Source organism: Manis javanica, chromosome 4, assembly GCF_040802235.1.
Source record: "Manis javanica isolate MJ-LG chromosome 4, MJ_LKY, whole genome shotgun sequence".
In the NCBI taxonomy this organism is placed as follows: Eukaryota; Metazoa; Chordata; class Mammalia; order Pholidota; family Manidae; genus Manis; species Manis javanica.
Genome location: NC_133159.1, coordinates 13557671 through 13579679, shown reverse-complemented (window position 1 = coordinate 13579679; position 22009 = coordinate 13557671). Strand labels below are relative to the sequence as shown.

The 22009-nt window shown below is 54.5% G+C and overlaps 1 protein-coding gene across 3 annotated transcripts in view; it reads right to left on the bottom strand.

Annotated features, from left to right (window-relative positions):
• PAX7 (paired box 7) overlaps positions 1–22009 on the bottom strand; it is a 98235-nt gene that overhangs the window by 24693 nt on the left and 51533 nt on the right. For all 3 annotated transcript variants that reach the window (XM_073233298.1, XM_017642937.3, XM_073233299.1), the window contains exons 5-7: positions 21233–21432; positions 15043–15208; positions 14678–14880 (exon numbers count right to left, since the gene is read on the bottom strand). In XM_073233298.1, coding sequence (XP_073089399.1) covers positions 14678–14880; positions 15043–15208; positions 21233–21432 — 569 coding nt within the window. The remainder of the gene's footprint in view (positions 1–14677; positions 14881–15042; positions 15209–21232; positions 21433–22009) is intronic.

Genomic DNA, 22009 nt, shown 5'->3' with positions numbered 1-22009 from the left:
GAGTGGAGAGAACTTTCTGGGGCTGTTGTTCTTATTGATGGAGGGACCCAAAACAGAGTTCCTTCCCTCCCGAAGGCCACACAGCTGGGAGGGGGTGGGGCTGGGATTCCAATTCAGGCCTGTCTCTGCACCCACCCCCTCCAGCTTTGGGGATGCTCCCTGCTGCCCAGCACCCTGCCCCTCCCATTCCTGTACATTCATCACCCTCCAGCGGTGTGTCTGACTCCCCATCACTGTTCGCTCCCATCCTGGCCCCTTGCGCTGTCTCGTGGCTTTGCTGTCTCTTCCTGTCCCTGTCTGCACCCCTCTCTCTGTGCTGCTCCGTCTCTTGTTCTCTCTCTCTCTCTCCCTGTTCTGAGTCTCTCAGTCTCTGGGAGTCTCTCTTCCTGTCTGCCTCTCTCCATGTGCTCCTCTCCCAGACTCCCTCCATCTCCCCCTGCCTTGCCCTCTGTCCCTCTGCCCCCACTGTCCCTCTGCCCTCCCTTCCCCTGGGCATCTGAGTGTCTCTCTGGGCCTATCTCCCTTCTCTGCACCAGCATCTCACGCCCTGATGCTCTCTATGGCTCTGTCGGTCTATCAGCTTCCGTGCCCCTCTGCCCACCGCTTCTGCCTACCTCCAGCAGGAGACACCCCCAAATCAGCCCCGGAGCTTCGTGCACCAGAGCTGAGCCCTCCATGCCAGGGTGCTGAGCTTGTACCTTGGTCCAGCTGGCTGTCAGCATAATATAGGCCTGCAGGGCTGGAGGAACCCTGAGCCCACCTCCCTGCTCCTCTGCTTCTTCCTCTGAGCACCTGAGGGATGTCAGCCTCCCTCCAAGGCCCTCTCTTTTCTCCTTCCTCTACTGTTCAGGGTGGTCCACCCTGAGTTGCTGTAGGGAGCTTCTGGGGCCTCTGAGAGCTGGGGATTTGGTAAGGCCACGATGAGGTCATTTCAGCCAGTGCTTCTCAAACTCCCTCACACATGTGAATCCCCTGGGAACTTGGTAAGTGCAGAGGGGACCTGGAGTAGCAAGGATCTGGTCCAATCCCTTTCCATTCTGGCAACCCAGCATGGAGGAGAGAATTTAATCTCTGGCATCAGGCAGACTTGGGTTTTGGATTCTGACATTGCCCCTTGTAGCTGACCTTGAGCTTTGCCTCTGAGTCCACACGGTGGGCACTGCAACTCCAGACCCTCGGGACTCAGTGAGGACCAAAGAGCTAATAGGGCAAAGGCACCTCGTGGACTCCCAGGTCCTGAGCAAACAGAAGCTGTCATTGCCATCACCAGGGACAGTAACAAAGCTGGAAGAGCAGCCCCGCTTCTTCAGGCGCCAAAGCAGGTCAGAACCCCGACTGGGATAGCGGCTTTCCCTCTGAGGCCTGGAGTCGGCTGGGGTTAGGGTCAGCACTCAGGGGCTCAGGGAAGGGCGAGGGAAGTCAGGGGTGGGGGAAGCACTGTCTGTGGTGGGGAAGGGGAGCAGCCCTTGGGGGAGGCTCAGGAACTTCTGCCCTGGGCATCACATCTCAATTGCAGCTTGGACGTGCCCCCTCTGTGTAAGATGCTTGCCAGGGCCCACCTGGGACTTTAATCCTCCACTGCCCCCAGGTCAAGCCCGTCTGGGGAGAAGGTTGAACTGAGTTCTCATGCTCTCTGCAAACCTCCAATAGACCAGCGGGATAGAGGAACAGGAGCCAGGCAGGGTGGGTCTCCCTCATATGGCATCTCCAGGGGCTCCTTGTCCAGTGCACAATGCTTGAGATTTCCCAGGGCTTTATGTCAAGAGGGGGGCGGGGTGCCTACACCAGTCAGCAGAGGCAGCGATGACTGTAAATGCTGCCCATCGACCCACTTCTAAAGTGACCTGGCCATTGCCACACCCTCCACACCCTTGGAAAAGCTCTGCTAATCCCAGAGTCTTCTAGGCAGTGAAAAGTGCGCAGGGCCATCGTGTGTGTCCCTATAGCAGGAGACAGTGGGTTAGGTGAACTCTTTCTAGAGTGCCTTCTGTCTCTGAGATTGCTGGAGAGTGACCTCTGTCCCCACTGCCAGCACTGGGAACACACTGGCACTATCCCCAACAGATAGCCCCATGGAGGTTTAGGGTGGGATTGTGAAGGGTCCCTTTTGACGTTTACATACTTTGACCTGCTGCCACCTCTTGAACCTCCAGGTTGGACCCCAGCTTGCCAGGGAAGGGTTGGAAAGCAAAGCTGGACCTCCAGGTGGTCCATCCAGCCTAGCAAGGCCTGCACTAAGGAAGGTACTTCCCTTGTCAAAGGTGCTGGGCCATGGATTCTCTGCCTCCCCATTCCTGACCTTATCTGGGGCATCCCCTCCCTTCTGGAGGCTTCTGACTGGGTTTGCTTGCTTGTCTCTGGCTGAACTAACTGGATGGTCCTTGAAGGCCGGGGCCACAGGGCCAGGCATAGAGTGAATGCTCACGGTGTCCAGTGCTTGCCCATGGCTGTTTGTTGGACCCCTACTATGTGCCAGGTTTTGGGCTGGAGACACCGGCCACCAGGATAGCCTGGTCCTTGCTTTAGAGGGAGAGGAAATCCAGAAAAGTAGAAGTCCGAGGGAACACTGCTACCCTGGGAGAGAGTGTGGCCACCAGACTGGAGGGTCAGGGGACACTTCCCCTAGGAAGTGGCTTCTGAGCTGGGACCAGACTGATGCACAGGGCTTGGCTAAGTGAAGGGAGGGGAGGGTGAGAATGCTCTAAGGGACAAGTGCACAGGTGCACGGGCGCCAGAGCAGTGCCTGGGGAGGGGAGGGAGCCCCTGGGCGGCCGCGCAAGTGCGTGCTCTCTGCTCGCCCGCCCTGCGCGCGCCTGGACCGGCGGGACGGGGAGGTTGGGCCCGCGGCCCACGCCCGGCCCAGCTCGCTGCGGCTACCGATCCCGGCCCGGACAGCAAGAATTAAGCAGGCCGCGAGCCCGAGCGCGTCCTTATCTCTGGGAGACAGTTGTTGGGAATCACTTTGACTGAGTGGTTTTGTCTCCCCGCATTTTCCGCTGTCAGGCGGCCTCGGGCCACGGATCAAAGGCGCGGCTGCACGGAGCGCAGGGAGGGGCGGCCGCGCAGCTCCCGCCCGACCCCCGGTCCCCACCGCCCCGCCCCGCCCCGCCCGGGCCTCCCCGCCCACCGCCGGCCCGCAGCTCCGAGGGATGGAGGGGCTGAGGCAGAGATGGGGGACTGGGGAGGGTGGGCTGCAGATGGAGAATGGGTGGAGGGAAGGAGAAGAGGGTGTGGGATCAGGGAGGAGAAGGGGGCCTAGGTGTTGAGAGGAGGGAAGGGAGGAGGGAGAAGAGCGGGTCAGAAAGAAGAGGCCCACAAATGGGGTCTGCAAAGGGGGCCCCAGGACCGGAGGGAGGGAGTGGGGAAAGAGGGACGCAGGACGCAGACGGAGCGTGCAGGTGAGAAACCAGGGCTGGCTTTCCCGTCCGCTGGGCCCAGAGGGCTTTCGGGGAGAGAGGCAGGAGACCCCACGGGGGGCTACTGGGCTGGGGGAGGGAGGGGCGGGAGGAGAGCCTGGCTGGGCTGAGGCCTGGGGAGGCTGTCCTCCCTCCAGAGGAAGTTCTGACCCTTATCACTCAAGGAAACAGGAGCTGAGGGCCCATGACTGGCCCCAGGCTGCACAGACACTGGTGTGGCACTCAGACCTGACCTTCCACAGGTGGCCAACAGTATCTGGGGTATACTGGCCGAGATCTTGGGGGCGCCCAGAAGCCCCAGGGAGGAACCTCCTCTGCCTGTTCCTTCCCTTTCAGCTACCACCCCAGGGCCTCCCAGGTCAGCTCAGAGCACCTGTTTCCCCACCAAAAGGTGCTGGAGAACTAGTCACACTGAGGAGAGGGTCAGGTGAGGGAAGGGGCTGCTGGGAGGGGATGGGGAGCGGGGGAGCCCCGGGGGCTGAGGTTGGGGTAGGGCAGAAGCCTAGGCAAGGAGTGGGGGGAAGGAGCATGGGGAAAATGTACTGGGGAAAATGAATTCTGCAACAGGAGGTCTGGGGCCTGGCCAGGCACCAACTCTCTGTGTGGCCTTGGGAGCCCCCATCTGCAAATAGGTCCCCACACTGTGCCAGATGCCAGCGTGCTCTGCAAGCATCACCACGCTTATTCCTCAGGCTAGCCATATGGCGTAGTAACTATTCCTAGCCCCACTCGGCAGAGGGGAAAGCTGAGTGGAGAAGAACCAGGTTGCAGTCTCCACACAGGTGCTGAGGACAGGGCCCAGGCGCAGAGATTCCAGAGCCCAAGCCCTGGTGCCCCGCTCTCCAGCCTCTTTGGGCACTGGGAACAGCTGAGGTCAAGGGTCATGCTTGGGGTCCCAAAGATCTCACTAGCAAATGGGAACAACACCATCTTTATGACATGTACTGGGTAAAAGCATGGTTTCTGGGACCAGGCAGGCTGACTTCAAGTCCAGAACCTTCCACTTGTTAGCAACTCATCTGAGGCAAATTATGTAAACTGCTTGGTGCCTCTATGCCCCCAGTTTGAAAGATGGAAATAACTGAGGCTCTCCCATTCCAAAGGAGATGTTATGAAGATTAAATGAAGATTAAATGAGATAATCCGTGTAACAGGCTTAGCACAGCATCTAGCCTGTGGTAAGTGCTAAAAAAATCGAACTGTTATTATTAAATATTTGTCTAGTAATACAGGTGCTTTTAATGTACTGATAGAATGTGATGAATGCTCAGGGAAAGCACAACTAACCCACATGAGAGGAGAGGGAAGGCTTCCCAGAAAGGAGATGAGTCTTAAAAACGGAGAGGAGTGGGCCTGAGATGACAACGGGGTGGAGAAGAGGGAGATCTGGTCGGAGGAAGCAGTGGGTCTTGGAGGCAGGGGACAGAATTGTCCTTTGGGAACCCTCAAAAATTCACCCCTTTCTCTCCCACCTGGGGTCTTGCTTGGCCTCTCGGGTCCAGTCCCAGACGTCTAGGAGGCCTCCCTCCTGCTGGGGACCCCAGGGACGGACCTGAGCTGCTCTGAGTCTGCCTGCTATATTAATTGCTAATCTCCCTCATTTTCTTCCTTTCTATCTGTCGGGACTGTCTTGTTCCAAGCCCCCATGCTAATCAGAGAGACGACAAATCCGCTATTTGCATTCTTTCCCACCAAACTGGGCAGCTCTGGATGGCTAAACCTCCAGCCTGCTGGGAAGCCCTGTGGTCTAGGCTGGGGCCCCAGGAGGGAGAGAAGGAGGTGCAGGATGGAGAGGAAGCTGCCTGCAGACCTCCAGGCTATGACTCACATGCTCATACAAAGAACCCGCAAAAATCACAGACTCTGAGCAGGGAGATGCCTTGCTAGCAGCTGGTCCGTCTCTTCCACTGCATAGATAGGGAAACTGAGGCCCAGAGCAGGGAGTCATCTACCAAGGACACACAGTAGGTCAGAAGCAGAGCCAGGAGGGAACTCGGCTCTCTTGACTTTCTAACCAGCGACCAGGCCTGGCCTGGGCTGAGCCACATCTGCAGTCTCAGAAGAGAAATGGCCTAAGCAGAGAAGCTTAGCAGGACATTGTCAGTTCAATTTCTAACTGGGGCAGGGAGAAGCAGAGAGGAAAAATCTATCACTTTCTAAGCTCTTACTCATGTCAGGCATGGTAGTAGGTGTTTTCCCTGAATAGTCTCATTTATTTCTCATAATCCCGCAAGGTGAGTAGTATCAGCCCCATTTGAGGAAGCTGAGGCTCAGAGAGTTCATGTAACTTGCCTGTGGTCACATAGCAAGTAAGCAGAGGACCTAGGATCTGAACCCTAGTCTGTATGATCATTCCATTGTGCCCGCGATGTATCTGACTGGATGCTATTTTAGGGTTTGCCATACCCTTTGCTGCTATCTGGTCTGCATCAACCCTCTACCTCTTCTCTTATTTTCCCCTGAGCAAATCCTACCTCCCCGTGGAGGACGCCTCCTTCAGGAAGGATTCTCTGACCACGCCCTCCCTTCTCCAAACTCCTTTGCTCTTCCTATCCTATCTGACCAGAAATCCCACTCAGCTGTGAACAACGGATTCTTTCATTGCTCTTTGGCAGCAGGGGGGCGGGGCATATTGTCTCCCCCAGAATACACTTGGTAAGAATAGAGACAGCCGTGTCTCTTCGGTTTTGGAGCTTCCCTGTATTCCGTGTTAATAACAGGAGCTGGATGAATGAATCTGAAGGGAATTGAGTGTCATGACATTCAAGTGCAAACCAAATGATCGGCTGCCTTAAAAACCGCTTGGGAACAGACCACAGCTGTGTGTAAAAAAGGCTGCAATAAGCAGCCTGTTTCTGGTTCACCAACAGTGGTTGGAGGCCTACTATGTGTCAGATCTCGAGTTGTGTGTGTTACTGAAATGAATCACCATGTACTGCGTATTGTTGCCTCCTCTGTGGTCCTCCTGCAGACCAGGGGTGCACGGAAACATCTAGGTCTCCCCGAACCTCTTGTTTATGCCAGGCCTTACTCTGCCAATGGGAAGGGGCAGAGGTGAGCCCCCACCCACACCTTCTCAGCGTGAGTCTAGCTTGCTGCAGGTGTCTGATGTTGGACAAAAAAGAGGCCCAGGGTGGCCCTTGAGGGAGCTCTTGACCCACATCTCTTGTCCAGACTCAGAGAGGCGGGCTTAAGAAGCCATCTTCCCAGAATCCCGCTCAGTCCTCTAAGAAAGAAGAAAGGGCCAAGGTCACCCTCCTACTTCTCCGTCAATGAAAAAAGGACCCGAAAATCACCCAGGAGCCAGGCAATAAACCAGGCCCCCTAGTCCCTAGCAGGGCCTGCACGTAAGCCAGAGCTACCCTCCTCACCAGCAGCCTAGAAAGTTCCTGATCCCAGCCTCACCTTTCTCTTCCCAGCCCCCTCATTCCCCTCCACCCAGGAAAAAGGGGCGAGAAAGACAGAGACATAAACAAGGGTCTGTTTTCACAGGAGACGAGGCTCTGTCCAGGCCTCTCCCTGTGGGCTGGAGTTGGGCCTCTGATTGATGTGAGCAGGTGGTTTCGTTTGGCGAGGAGCTGCCAGGGAGAAAATAACTCAGTTTTTCCCACTGAGGTAGGTTAACTGTGGACAAAGGCAGAACTGGATGTGACAGCAGGATTTTGGCAGGGTCTGTCCCCCCAGGGGCAGGAAGGGCTTGAGGATGCCCAGGTCCCATGGCCAATTCCCAGCCTTGTGGCTCATTCCTGCCCTGGGACTGGCCTGCTGGGAGTTAAGGAGAGGGGGCACAAGGGGTTGGGGAGTGTGTGATGAGCTGACTGGACCCTACCCACAGCCCCCAGCTGGTACCCTGATTGGGCTATACTGGGAGGCTGGCAGAGGACTTGTGGTGGGGGTTGGGGGGTCGCTGAGGTCCGGGCTATCCCTGGGTATGTTGAAAGCCACTTGGGGAGGGCAGATGCTGCAAAACGGCACTTGGCTTCAGGTCCAAGAAAACTGGGCCAGACTCTTGGTCCTTTCCATCAGCTGACCCCCAACCCCCGACCATCACCGTGGGTCATGATGAGACATGTGTGTGTGGGTGTGTGGGGTGACTCAGTTAGCTTTTCCCTAATCCTGGGGAAAACCACAAGGACCAGAGCCAGTGTCCTTCCAACCTGAGCCTGCTACCCCTCCCCCTTCCACCCCAGCTCATCTTTGCCCAGGCCAAGGGGGTGCGAGATGGCCTTTCCCAAGCTTCCTGTGCCCAGCGTCCTCTCTTCCTAAGGAAGACTGTGGTCAGAAGAACACGCTACATTGTCCTGGATTGGAAATCAACTCAGGCATTTTCCAACCAACAGAAGGGAGGGAAGGAGGGAGGGAAGGGAAGGGGACAGACAGAAGAGATGAGACTAAGGTGGAGGTGGAGGCCAGGACACAGATGGTGGGGCTGAGGATGCACATTTGTTAAACACCTACTATGTGCCAGGCACTTCACTCAAATTCTCCCTTAGTCCTCAGAGCACACCCCTGAGAGATAGGGATTATCACTCCCATGTCCAGATGAGGAAAACGAAGCCCAGAGAAGTTAAGCAAGCTGCCCCAGGCCACACAGCAATTTAATAAGAGGCAGAACCAGAACTCCAACCCAGGGCTGCTTGCTGGCAAAGGCCATGCAGTTGCTCTTGCCCCGGGCTTCCCGTCACTGGGCTGGGGTCGGGGGGTGGCTGTGGGAGAGACCTCGCAGGAGAGGGCCAGCCTGGAAGACACCCTGAGGAGGCAAAGGGAAGGAATCTGGAGCCCGAAGATGCGCCTAAGGGAGAAGGAGGGCCTGGGCAGGGCCGGATGGAGCGCAGAGCCTGCTCAGCTGGGGGCTGGGGTTAAAGCCCCATGTTCCTACAACCTGCTAAGCCGGAGAAATGAATTCTGATCCCTCCAAAACCCAACCTTGGAAAATGTGCGAGAGAAGGGTCTCCTTTCAGGGAAGCAGGAAATCCTCCACACCTCCTCCCGATGCCCCGGTAATGCCAGGATGTCCCCAATCTGCTTTGAGGAATGGAGAGATTAAGAATAATAAAAAAATTGCAATAAAATATGTGTGAAGGAGGGGGTAATTGTGGACAAACGCAGCATTCAAATTCATTTTTCAGCTCTTTTACACACCATTTCAATCTTATTTTCTGCTTGTTAATGAGATCTTGTTGCCTGGGCTAGGCAAAACCTTCCAATATCAGGACGTAATTGCACATAATTTTCTCTCCTACCAGTGATTTGCATCAGTTTTTTAAAAATTCTGGGCTATTTAACACCCCACAAGCCCCCTCCCCATCTTCCTCCCTACAAGTCTCCCACCCCCTCCTCCTTCCTTGTCCCTGGTCCAGCAAGACTCATTTTAAATGCTTATTATAAACGCAGTGTCACCAATAAAAGGGGAAAAAAAAACACAAAGAGGAAGTGAGAGGAGAAAGAGGCAAAGGGAGTTTCCCATGCCCACCATGTGAGGGGCACAGCTCAGTTCCCTCAAGCAAGTGAACTCTCAGTTTATCCTGCTGAAGGTCATGGCAAGGTGCGGTGTACGCATCAGGCAGATCTGCATTAGAATCCCATCTCTGCCACTCACCTGCTCTGTGACCTTCAGCAAGTTACTTAACCTCTCTGAGCCTGTTACCCCAAGTACACAGAATTTCCATGGAACGTGAATGACCCCAAAGGGCTTCCAAGGAATCCAGCACTCCAAAGGTGTTCAGGGAATGGAGTGTCTTTCTTTCCCTGCTGGGTTGATTCTCCTGGAGGCCTCAGATGATACCAGGAGAGAAGCACTGAGAATCTGCTGTTGAGAGGCATTCAGGAGGGGAAACTTAACATTTGAGGGTACAAACTCTGAACCTGGCTATGCCCCTATGGCTGCAAATGTCAGCCTCACCATATGGACCACAGGACGAACCTCACAGGGCAGACACACCAGATACAGTAGCACAGTGGGCTCTGGAGCCAGACCATTCCAATCTTAGCTCTGCTGCTTTAGAACCTACCACCGAGCCTGGCACACAGTAGGTGCTTAACAAAGAGCTGATGGATAGATGGATGGTGGCTTTGGGCAAGTCACTTTCCTCCTCTGTACAATGAAGATCACAAGGTAACTACCAAGATTCAGTGAGTGGAAGCTGGTACGGCACGTGGCCCTGTCCAGGCCGGCCCACCGTAAGCATCTACTCCACGTTAGCTGTCACGGGAAATACTACATACACGAGAGGGAGAGGAGAAAAGAAAATCAAGGCACAGGAAGGACGAAAAAGGCTTGGTTTCCTGTGATGGTGGCCCTGTGGTTAGCTGCACACCTAGAGAATATTTCATTACTTCAGTGTGGGGGGAATTGCAAATGTGTCAATCCCTTTTACAGGTTCCTCCGTGTTAAGCTCTGCAAAGGAGCAAGGACACACCAAAGTGGGACACTAGGAAGGAGCAAAATGAGCAATGGTGGCCAGACAGAACCAGCCCCTCCGGGAGGCGGTGCCAGGAGCCCTCTGCTTGGGGTCGGGAGCCCTGGGTGCTAGTCCCAGCTCTGCACCCAACTGGGCAAGCTTCTCACCCTGTCTGGGCCTCAGTTTCCACTTCCAACTCTGGTAGAGTCTGTGTCTAAAAAGGCTTAGGGGAGCAGGAAGCTGGAGCTAGCAGCTGCCCCAGGGATACCCCAACAGAGGCCCTGAAGAAGCCCCTGCAAAGGGCACCCTGTCTGAAGCCTTCCACCCAAATGACCCTGAAAATGACAGCCCTTCGGTCCCGGTGCTTCGCGTGGGTGCTTGGACTGGCAGGCAGTGCGGCTGTGAATCACTTTCGGAGGCCCGTCCCTTCCATCACACTGGGGAGTCTGCAGGAGAGGGCTGGCCTCTGCTATCAGACTGGGGCATCTAAGGATAAGGGGTTTTCCTCTTCTATCAGACTATGAGCTCCTGAAGACAGAAGTAGGGTCCTTCCTCTCAGGCAGGGTGCTTCTCGGGGCAGGGGCTGTGTCTCCCTATCAGACTGGGGAACTCCTAAGGGCAGGCCTGGGTGTCCATTTATACCTCTGCCCACTACCCGTGAAGGTGTTCCCTGCTTACAATCCCCAGACATGGGCTGGCATGCAGGTACCAGATCAAAGACGCTCTTGTCACAAAAGGTTTCTTTTGTCCTAAGCTGTCCTGAGTTGTTCTCTAGGAGTTGTTTTCAAGTAACTGGCCCTCAGGCTGGAGTGAAGGGGAGAGAGAGGGCTGGGGTCTGCGAGTCCTAGCCCCCTGAGCCATCAGAGATGAGCTCCCCTGGGCAGTATTGTTTCCTTACAGCTCTTGAGAAGGACCCAGTGCACAAAGCTGGGAATGTCCACGTCCTGAGTCCTGAGTCCCTGATCCTATAAGGCTGGACTGTGGGAATGCGTGAGGGGCTGGGCTATGAGGGAAGCAAGCCTCATGGTTACCGAAATGTATCTAAACAGTTGCTTTTGCCTGTACGACTCAGCTCTGTTCACTGGCCCCTAATCTGAGGTCACAGTCTCAGTTTACTCATCCATGACATGGGTTGAATGAACTTTCCCCTCCGTTGAGCTGAAGGGTCTGGCTTCCTGAGATGACTTCTTGCTACCAGAAGAGCAAATGTGGGCACTGCTTAGGCAGGAGGCAGCATGAGTGGTTAAGATCTCAGGCTTTAGAGATGAGGGTTTCGAGAACCTTGGCTTTACCCTTCAAATAGATTAGCATGTAGAAAACCCTCCAAACAGGGTCTGATACATATGGGCCCAGAAAGTTTGTCCTTATCAACATCAGAATTAGATACGTTGTATGGTTTATTGTCTGTCCTATCAAACCCCCAGCTTCACTAGGGCAGGGTTCTTCATCCTTTATGGTCACTGCTTTATTCTGCGTGCCTAGAACAGTGCCTCGCATATAGTAGGCACTCCATGACTATTTGTTATACCAGAGCCCGGGAGCAGGCACAGAGCTGAGATGAATAAATGGCTTTTCTGTGAGATTCTGCTGGACAGTCTGTCCCTGGAGCTGCTGAGACTACGCAGCACCTGCTTGCCAGGCCGGGTCTGAGACAAGGATCCAGGTCAACCCCAGGAGGAGGCACTTCCCAAGGCAGCCGCAGGCCACCAGTGTGACAAGCAAGTGCTCAGCGGGGCCCCAACGTCACCCCCACCATCATCCCCTTGGGCTTTTGTAAGAACAAGGGCGAAGGGTATCCAGGTGACAGTGGCAGGACCTCTAATCCTAGGTGAGGGTTGTGTGCCAGCCCTTTAGCCCAGAAGGAAGCCTCATCCTTTCCCCCCTGCCCAGGTGAGCTACAGAGAAACCCCTGCTGTTGGGGACACGGGACGTCTCAGATGGGGCATTCCTCAGGCCAGGGACTGTGTCCCCCAGTCAGACTGAGGACATGGGAAATGAACCTGTCTTGTTGGGAGCCCCACCCCCAACTCCCATCGAGCAGAGATGTGCGACAACATGCGAGGCCTGCTCAGACAGTGGTGGGCGCACAGGAAATCGGGGCTCAGAAGTGCCAGGAACTTTTGTACAGGACCCAGGAGCCCCCGTTGCCTCCGTTCCGCCTTCCTCCAGGAAGCGTTCTCAGCTTAACCCCAGCGGGTCACCCGCACAGTAGCACACACAGCCTGCCCTCCAGTCTGCCCTGTGCATGGCCCCTCTCCCCCTCCAGCAGCTGTTCGCCGCCCGGGCCCCTCTGCCCCTGTCAGACCCTCCATCTGTCTTCACACCTTTGGTGGGAACCTCTGGGCAAGTCTCCAAAGTTCACCCAATCCATCATGCCCTCCTGTTCTCGCCGCCCTAAGGAATGGGGAGGAAGCCCTGGAGGGTCTCTCAGAGGAGGGGTGAGGGTGCAGCTCAGGTGGAAAGAGGCTTGGGCTTGATCTGGCTACTTGAGTCAGTTTCTGTTCTTCCCTCCCTCAGGTTCATTTCGGGGCCCAAACGGTACAGGGAACATCCCCACTCTGATCCTGTTGCTGAGCCACACTTCAGAAGCCAGAAGCCCCTTGTTTGCTAGTCTCTCTGCCTGTGGCAAAAGCCCTGCTCTGGGGATAAGCTTTGGCCTGCATTGAGAGGGTGGGCCGAGAAGAGCAGTGGTTGGGGAGCCAGGTGCCCTGCACTTGGCCCCAGCCAGCCAGTAGGTCCTGCACCTGCCCACCATCTGTAAAGGGAGACAGCTGGCCCACATAACCTCAGTGTCCCTCTTCAGATCTCCGGTGATACTCCTCCAACTTGTTTCATACCATAAGGCCAGGCCTGGACCATGATGTCGGGTGTGGACACCTTGGGTCTTTGCAGCCATCCTCACCCAGCCAGCTCTGGGATCCTGTCATGTCTATCATCTGACTCTGGAAGGTTGGCTCAGTTAGTTATTAGCACTGACAGGACCAGGGCATGGCCTTGAACCCCAAAGAGGCCAGTGAGGCTCCACTGGGAAAACATTCTAGTCTGTAGGCTGCATCTCCCTGCATAATGTGGACTCCGAGAAGACATGGTGCAAAACAGCTAGGACATCTGCATGCAGCTACTTATGTCTACCTGGTGTTCACCTCTGCACAGGACCTGGGCCAGACCATCTCGTTGGATCCTCAACAACCCTATGAGGTGGGTGCTTGTATCACCCCCATTTCATGGATGAGAAAATCAAGGCATAGAGAGTGGAAAGGATCTAACCACAAGTAAATAATAGAACTGAAATGCAATTAGCCCTCAACTGCACACATTAGTAGTGGCAAACAGGAGTCAACCCAAAGCATGCAGAATCAACATTCTTGGGAATACTGTAGGCCAGCATTGGCAGTTTGCTTCTATAAAGGCCAGACAGTAAATATTTTAGGCTTTGCAGACCATATGGTCTCTTTTGAAACCACTCAATGCTGCTGTTGTAGCACAAAAACAGCCATAAACACTTAAGTGAATGTGCATGGCTGTGTCCCAATAAAACTTTATTTATAAAAACAGGTAGCTGGATAGACATGGCTGGGGTTGTGGGGGTTGGATGTAGCTGATGCCTCCCTTTGGTTCCCTTCTTATCTTCAGGTGACAGTTTTCTCATACTAATTATGTTGTCCTGGCAAGGGATGGGGCCAGAGAATGAATGTTTATTTGGCCCTCATTTTGTGTCAGGCTGTGTGTTAGGCACTTAGGCCTATTAGTATGTTGAATGCAGAGAACACCCTTCTTAGGAGGTTAGTGACGCTCTTGTTTAAATTCTCTTTTGTTTAGTGGGGGTTACACTGAGGCTCAGAGATGCTTACTTGCCTAACACCGTGAGCAGTGAGCTGGGATTCAGCCCGTCCCAGCCTTCACCTTCTCCACTGCACTCCAGCTGTTCTGATAAGCTGGCTTCACAGGCATTCTCACGCGGACAGGTGGGAGGGGTCACAGAAGGTGGGGGTGGGGAGCAGGGTGAGACCAGTCTTGGATTTAAGTCCTTCCTCCATAGATAGATGGGAGTCTGCTGTAGCTACGAAAAGGAACCCATGAGTTCCTCAGACTCCCTGGTACTTCCAGCACCACCAAGTCCTTTCCCCCAAGCCCTCCAGGGATCACCACCCCTCTTGGCACTGTTTTGCTGACTTCACCTAAAGGTCCCACAACTTCCAACAGCGCCATCAGGCGGTGAGCGACTTAACCTGCAGCCAGCCACACGTGAGTGGGGGGCTCCAAAACCCACCGGAGGAATTTCGGGTCTAGAACCCCAGTTGCAATTTTCCCCATGGCAGCAGGACATGTCCTGCCTTTCGCTTGCTGGTCCAACTCCTGGTGAAATGTGGGAGACAGAGCACGGGATGGAATCCAGGAAGGACTCGGCTTCTAGAACAAAGCCCCAACCACAGCCCAGGCGAGGCTTCTGGCAAAGAGATGTCAGAAAATGCCTGACTTTTCTGGACTAAACAGCTACAAGGTGGGTGGTGGGCCCATTTCATACGCTCTGGGTGGCTGTTGGACCTGGAGCAAGCCTTACAGCCTTACAATATCTGCTGTGTCTGGGAAGCAAGAAGTATGGAAACTTGCTATGGAAATCCTTTCTCCACAGCCACCCACTGGCTTGCCCAGGTCTGCAGCTCAAAGAAGATAAACTCTGCGTGAAGCATCACAGAATACAGCCAAGTGAAGGTGGAAGAAGGTTCCCCTCTCCCCCTTCAACTCTCTCAAGGTATCAGTGGCCAGCAGTTTGTGGAGACCAGTGAATTCTTCCCCAAGGGAGAGCCAGCCTGCGTCACCTGGGGATGGGACTCTGGGCAGGGCGGCAAAGCCACCTACCTGAGGAGACAGGCCGTTGCTGACGGGGTTCATGTGGTTGGAGGGCGCCCCCGGGTTCATGAAGCTGTCTGAGTAGCTGGAGAAGCTGTGGCGGGCTCCGTAGGCCGAGCTGGTGTCCGCGGCGGCAGCGGCCGCAGCCAGCCCCCCCTGGTGCATGGTGGATGGTGGGAGGGGCTGGGGCCGGTGCACGGTGCTGCCCCCATCTGAGGAGACACCCAGGGGAGGGCTTGAGTCAGTGGCCTTGTCTTAATAGTCTGTCCATATGAAAGTGGACAAGTGGTCATAAAAATAATAACCCTTATTAGTCCTCTGCGAAGGAGAGAAAGGAGGGGCGGGGCCCGGGGGGAGGATGAAGGGGCACTCACCTTGGGAGATGCTGGTGGTGGGGTAGGTGGAGTCCGGCAGCTGGTAGGGGGGCAGCGTGGGCATACCGGCTGGCGGGAAGCCCCCTGGAAGAAGGTGGTTGAACGCTGCCAGCTGGTTGGCCCCTGCCTGCTTACGCCAACGGGCACGGCGGTTACTGAACCAGACCTGGGGGGAAAAGAACAGAGAGCCCTCAGCCTGGCTCCTGGTGGAGAGTTGAGACACAGGTAGCACCATCCCCTGAGCCATCCCCCTCTGTCCAGCCAGCATCCTCAGCATCCTCCGCCACAGGAGCAGATTCCCACCTTCCTGCAGCTCTGGACCATTTGCAGAGTGCTTTCATAGGAATGACCCCATCCTGTCCTCACGATCCCCCCCAGGAGGGAGCTGTCATCCTTATCCCCTGTGTTGACAGATGAGCTAATGGAGATGCAGAGAGAGTGGGTGACTTGCCCACGTGAGTCAGAGGCACAGCAAGGTCTCGGGGACTCCCAGTCCAGTGCTCTTTCCACTGTAGCTGCTCCTGTCCCCAGTGATGTCGATGGGTGACAGTCATTGTTCTGGTACTTGCTCACCCCTCACCTCCTTCAGGAAGCCCCCAAAGAGGAAGCCACACATCCAGACCCCACTTGAATGAGACCCAAGGGCCAGACATAGATGTGAAAGCACGGTCTTTGGGGCCTGAGGCCCTACTTGGCTTACCCAGCACGGGCCCCTTGATTAGGAAAGCCCACCTCACATGGACACAGGGATTTATTGAACATCAGTGGAATGTTATTTATTAAACATCTTTGAGTTTCCCTTTTCCCCAAGCCCTGTGCTAACTCTTCACATGTCTGTCCATATGTAGACCCATGAGATATGTCCTCTATTCCCATTTTACACAAGGCGAAACTGAGGCTCACCGAAGTCAAATAACTTGCCCAAGTCATCCAAGTAGTCTGTATGCCTCTGAAGTTCTTACATCACTCTGGCTTTCTAGAACCTGCTTGTCTGAATTTGCAACAACTTCCCTGGGATGTGCTGGAGGAAGAGGTGACCGAGTGTGAGAAAGAGGGGCTGCTTTGAGAGGGGCTCTTTTCCACCTTTGGGCTTTGCACATGTTGTTCCCTCAAACCTAAACACCCTTCCAGAAGCTGTCTCCTCTGCCTGCAGGCTCAGCTGAAATGCATCCTGCTCCTATTCCCTCATCATTGCATCTAAGGTAGTTCACGCAGGTCCCCTGCCTTCTCTCCAGAGGCCTTGGCTTCCTCGTGAGATTCCTGCACCCACACTTACCCTACTGCGTGTTTTCATGGCTCTGCTTCTCTGTATACCCGCTCCGGCTCCAGGCCCATGGCAGAGGCCATGAGTTCCTGCTCATGCTTGCTGTTCCAGGGGCTCACTGAGCACTTGTGCATGAATAAAGTACCAAGCAAGGGGAGGTGGAGACAGCTCTGGTGCGTCTTCGCTAGGGCAGGCCACATGGCTCCGCAGGGAGCCCCTCCTGGTGGGGTGAAGACCCTGACCGCCGCCGGCATGTGCCCAGGACCCCCAGACCTCAGACCATGCCTCTGATGTGGGCTGGTGCCCCTGGTGTCCTTTGTCTTTTCCGGGTCCTTCGCCAGGGGAGGAACCACGTTCAACTTTCCAAGATGGAGGAACAGGAGAGTGGCTGTGACCCATTTAGGACTCACGAAGAAAGAAGGCAAGGCAGCCAGATCCGGAGCGAAAACTGGCTCCCAAATATAATTAAAGTTCTGGCTTCTACCCACGTCCCTCAGGCACTGAGGGCTTCCCCAGGGGTGTCCTGGGTGGGAAGGAGGCCGCCAGGCAAACTGAGGTGCTTCTGAACTGGGAGGACTGGGCAGAGTCTCCTCACTCCCTGCTCGGAGGGTGTGGGAGGTATTTTCGTTTGAATTCGGTGTTTCCCAAAGGCTGGGCCTCCTACCACTCCGTGGTGGGGAGACATTGAGATGGAGAGCGATCCATGTTAAGTAGCTCTGAACCCCTTCACACAGATGTTCTCCAGGCCCACTGAGTCTCAGCCTGGGGCGCGTGCGTCCTTGATGGCTTCTTCTAACCCCGGCTGGTTTCCCCTTCCGCGCAGAGAGGACGCCCTTGCAGGCGGGGTTTCCTGCTGGGCTTCGCCTGTCGCCTCGCTGTCTCTTGCATGTGCAGCTCCAATTGCCAGCCTTTCATGAGTGCGATATACACTTTTGTTTTCAAATTTATCGATTTCATTAAATAATAAATTTTAACAATATGGATGATATGCAAATGTGGCAAAAATTCTTAAAGATGGTTGGGGAGTGACTTAGAGTTGGCTGGTCTGCAGGTGCGGGTTTTTCCCCCAAACAGAGCACTAAATAAGGTTGGGAGTATTCTACCTCCTCCGACTCTCCCCTTCCCTCCTTCCGTCCTTCACTTCTGCTCATCTCAGACCTTTACTGGGGCTCTGCTCTATGCCAAGCAAGGTGCTAAGACAGAGAGACTGAGCAGGATCTCTCTCTTGTTTCTTTGTGACTAATAATAGCACAATGGCTAATAACAGCTCCTGGGCGTTTCTGGACCTCAAGTGAGTCAACGCAGGTACAGGGCTTAGATCCACATCTACAACTGTTATACTCTGCTGGAAACCCTCTGTGGGTGGAGGTGGGAGAGCTGTCAGTCAGCATCTAGCTCACGCTGCCCATGTACAGGTGAGAAAAGGAGGGTCCCGGAGGGACAGCGGTGGCCCCAGGACCCCACCCAGAATCCCTGATCAGGGCTGAGTTCTTCAAAAACAGAGGCTGAGTCTTATTATTCATTTCTGATCCTTCCCTCAACACCTAGCACTGGGAGCAGGACCCCTTAGGAAGTCTCTATTGAGTTGAGTATTTCTCCTGGCCCTCCTCTCAGTGGGATACTGAGGAAAAGAACATGGCAGACAGACTTGGGTTCAAGCCCCAACACTGTGGCTTATTAGCTGTGTCTTTAGGAAATTACTTCCCTTAGCTAAATCTCAGGCTTCTCATCTGGAAATGGAGAGACGAATCATACCTGCCTCCTAGGATTATGGTGAGGTTGATAAAGATAAAGTATGTGAAGTTGAGCATCATGCCTGGCACATAAAAAATATACTATAAATATTGTCTAGTGTTATGAAAAGATTCAGTGGAAGGTGCTAATTAACAAGTCCCTCTAGTGCCTCCAAAATGGGATCCTATTCAGGATGGCCTGTTTCTAGAATGTGTCCTCCTGCCTAACACACAGTGCCCTACCCTTTCTGGCGGCTCAGGCTTTCTGGAAGTGAGACAGGGGTGTCTCTGCTAAACAACAGGGGTGCCATCTAGCACCCTGTAGGCCTCAAAAGCAGGACTGGAGGGGGAATCAGAGGGAGGTAACACATTTGTATTACTAGAACCCTGTCTGACATATACTTCCTTGTTTATTCCAACACCTGCTCCAAGACAGCAGAGATTCTGTCTGTTGAAGCCCCAGTGTCTAGAATAGTGTCTAGCACACAGTAGGTGTTCAATAAATGAGTGTCAAATGACTGAACCTGGAGTTTCAAGGGTGGCCAGAATCAGAACCACCAAGAACAGTTGGAGTTTTAATAACAACAGCCCCCACATAGGGCACTTCTATGTGCCAGGAACTTCCTAATTTTAAGGGTTTTTTTTACATGTCATCATTTAATCTTCAGACTGAGGTAGATCCCATTATTGTCATATCCATTTTTCAGACGAGGAAACTGAGGGCAGAAGGGCTAAGCAATGGAGCTGGGATTCACACCTGGGCATCCGGCTCTGGGCCCATTTTGAAGCATTCCACTATCCCACCATCTCCCAGGGCCGCTGAGATGAGGAGGCATCAGATTGCAAAATCCCAGAACCACGGACTCTTAGAATCAGAGATCCAGGCCTCAAAAGTGTAGGGCCATAAACTCTAAGCCTGCTCAGGGGGGCTCTGTGGCCTCCGCCCCACTGCCCACAGCAGGAGGCTCTCACCAGGGTCTCTGGTCTCCCGGACACAGCACTTTTTCTCGAATGCTTTCTGTAGCGGTGATCTCATCACCACCCAAGGCTGCTCTGATTGTCAATAAGCAAGGCTCATGGAGCCTTAATAAGGAGCTTCAGTGGGCACTTAGTTCAATCCCTTCATTTAGAGATGAGAAATTAAGTCCCACGAAAGGAAGGTGACACAACTTATCAGAAGCAGGGTCTGATGGGAACCCAGGCCTGTGGCTCCCATACTGTGCTTTTATCCCTGCAGACCTTTCTACGGGACTTGGGACATTCCCTCTTCAACCTGGTCCTACCCTCTGGGCCTCCCGGAGCAGCTGCGTCTTCCAAGTCCTCTCTTCTCCAGGGCAAATGTTCCATTATTCCTGTCTTGATGTTTTTGGTCAGCCGTTGTTCATTCTCCAAAAACTCAACATACACTGATTCTTTCTCCACTGGGATCAGGCTAAATGCTTACACTAAGTTGAGGAGGGGGAGGCCCAGCCCTGCCCTGGAGGAGCCCAAAGTGCAACAGGGGAGACCCCCTGGAGGAGGTCTGCCTCGGCCCCCTCACTGTGGGTTTGCCAGGGCCCCGGCTGCTCTCCCTGTTCCTAGCCCTCCTCCCTCCTCGGACCTTGAGTGACACCTGTTTCTGGGTCCCCTGGGCCAATAAAAGCCCTGTCCTGACAGCCAGGAAGTTTTACAAGGAGCAGCCAGGCTTCAAGGTGGTGGGAAGCAGCCGTGGCCGCCAGACATGGGAATGAGAAAGCACCCAGGAATGTGCCCAGGGGAACAGCTGCAGGAGGGTCGGCGGGGGAGGAGGCTCAGGGCTGGGCAGGCTCGGATATCACGGGACAGGAGGGGAGGGAATGAGCTGAGCTGGCTGCTGCCGCCTGCCCCCTGCCCCTTGGGGTCTCCCTCAAAGGCAGCCAGGGACCCCCCCACTCTGGGAGTGGGGGTGAGGAGGGCAGAGGGAGGTAGGTTGGTTCCTGGAGTGCTGAAATGCCAATTTGCTTCTAGAACTTTCCCTATTGCTTTCAAATCCCAAGCTCTATTCTTCTCCCGGATGGAAAGAACCTGGGCTTTGGCATCTGCCTCCCCTAGTTCCAGGCCCAGCTCAGCCCCCACGAAGCTCTGTGACTCTCGGCATGTTGCTTCTCTGGACCTCAGTTTCTGCATCTGTGGCTTGGGGACCACATTGGCCTGACAAGGTGGTCTGAGGTCCCACCAGGTCATGTGTTAGACACCCTGAGTGCCGTGGCTGGCACAGGTGGGTCCCCAGCAGAGGCTGGTTCCCCTAGGATGGAAGTGCCCCTGGTGAGCAGTTTGGGGCGGCCCCTCCCACAGACCTGCCTCCCTGGCTCCTGGAGAAGACAGGTCAGGAATGCATCCCCACAGGAGCTATTACTCATCACGACCTTTTCCTCCCCCACTCCTGCCCAGCCCGAGCCCTTCCCAGCTAGGCCCCCAAAGACCCTCTCTGCTCTCAGGGAATCTGAGCTCAGTCTGGGGAGAGGAGGCAGCCCCTTTTCCCCACCACAGGCCAGCAGGCAATGGGGGCAGCCCACAAACCCAGGCAGGGGCTGCTCTTTCTCTGCTCACCCTCCCCCTGCCCCCCTGATTAGGAACCACTCACCTGAGGGCGTGGAGGGGGTGTGTGAGGTCTGCCCATCCTCCTTCTGATGCTTCTAACCTACCAGGCATGTGCCTACCCAGTCTGCTTGCATGCTTCCCATAAGGGGAAACTCATTACCCAACTTAGAAGACTAGGCCTCTCAGACATTTTCCTCCTACCCACTTCCTTCTCTCATCAGAGCTTTGAAGATTTTTATACTCCCCGAGCCCTCTCTTCCAGTTGAACCAATGCCCTTCCTTCCTCTCTCCCTCTCATCTCCCATTGAACCAATGCCATTCCTTCTCTCTCCCATTTCCTTCCTTCTTCATCCTTTTCTTCTCCCCTCTCCTTCTTTTTCCGGAAGCACTTGTTGCCAGGAGGGATGAATGTAATCCTGCAGAGCCTGGCTTCCTTGGGGCTGCCCACCAATCAGTCGACTGCCCACTCACTCTGCATCAAGTGCTGGTGGCATTCCTTGTCGTTACAGGTTCCCGGAGCACCTGCTGCAGAACTCTCTGGGGCCCACTAAGGTCTCGATCCCTGGCCGCCCCACCTTCTCAGTCCAGAAGTCTGCGACACGCCCCCAGCACGGACGCCGAGGCTCCTCCGCACCTGGACGCGCGCCTCAGTCAGCTTGGTCCTCTGCGCCAGCTCCTCGCGGGTGTAGATGTCTGGGTAGTGCGTCCTCTCAAAGGCCTTCTCCAGCTCCTCCAGCTGCTCAGCCGTGAACGTGGTCCGGCTGCGGCGCTGCTTGCGCTTCAGAGGGAGGTCGGGTTCTGACTCCACATCTGAGCCCTCATCCAGCCGGTTCCCTACAGCCAGCGAGAGGGAGGAGAAGTTGGGGTCCTAGTGAGATAGAGGGGTGCTTTGTGCCCACCCTCAGACCCATCACTTCACTGAGGATCAGATGCCCCCTCAGCACAAGGAGAAGGGTGCTCCCCACAGCACTGTTTATCAGAGTGAAGGGTGGGATGCGGCCTCCATGCTTAGCCCTAGGGGACTGGTTAAATACTTTCTGGCGCAATTATTCCTTTTATTTAAAAAATCCCCTATAGTTGGGCATTTAGGTTATTTCTGCTGACATGAAAGGATGTCCATGATATAAGATTCAGGAGGCGGTTTCATGACTGAATACATTCAAAATTCCTAGAACCATATTCCCCCAAAAGGGGAGAATCTTACTGTATATTTGGTATGTCTCAATAAGCCTGACTTTAAGAAAAAGGTACAAACCACTGTACAAAAATAAATCCCACTTTTGGAAAAAGCATGCATGACATATTAATGGAACACTACACTCAAAAGATTAACGAATCTTAACCTTCACGGTGATAGAACTTTTGTTTTCTTCTTCACACTTGTTTACAGTTCAGTATTTTTTAAATGACA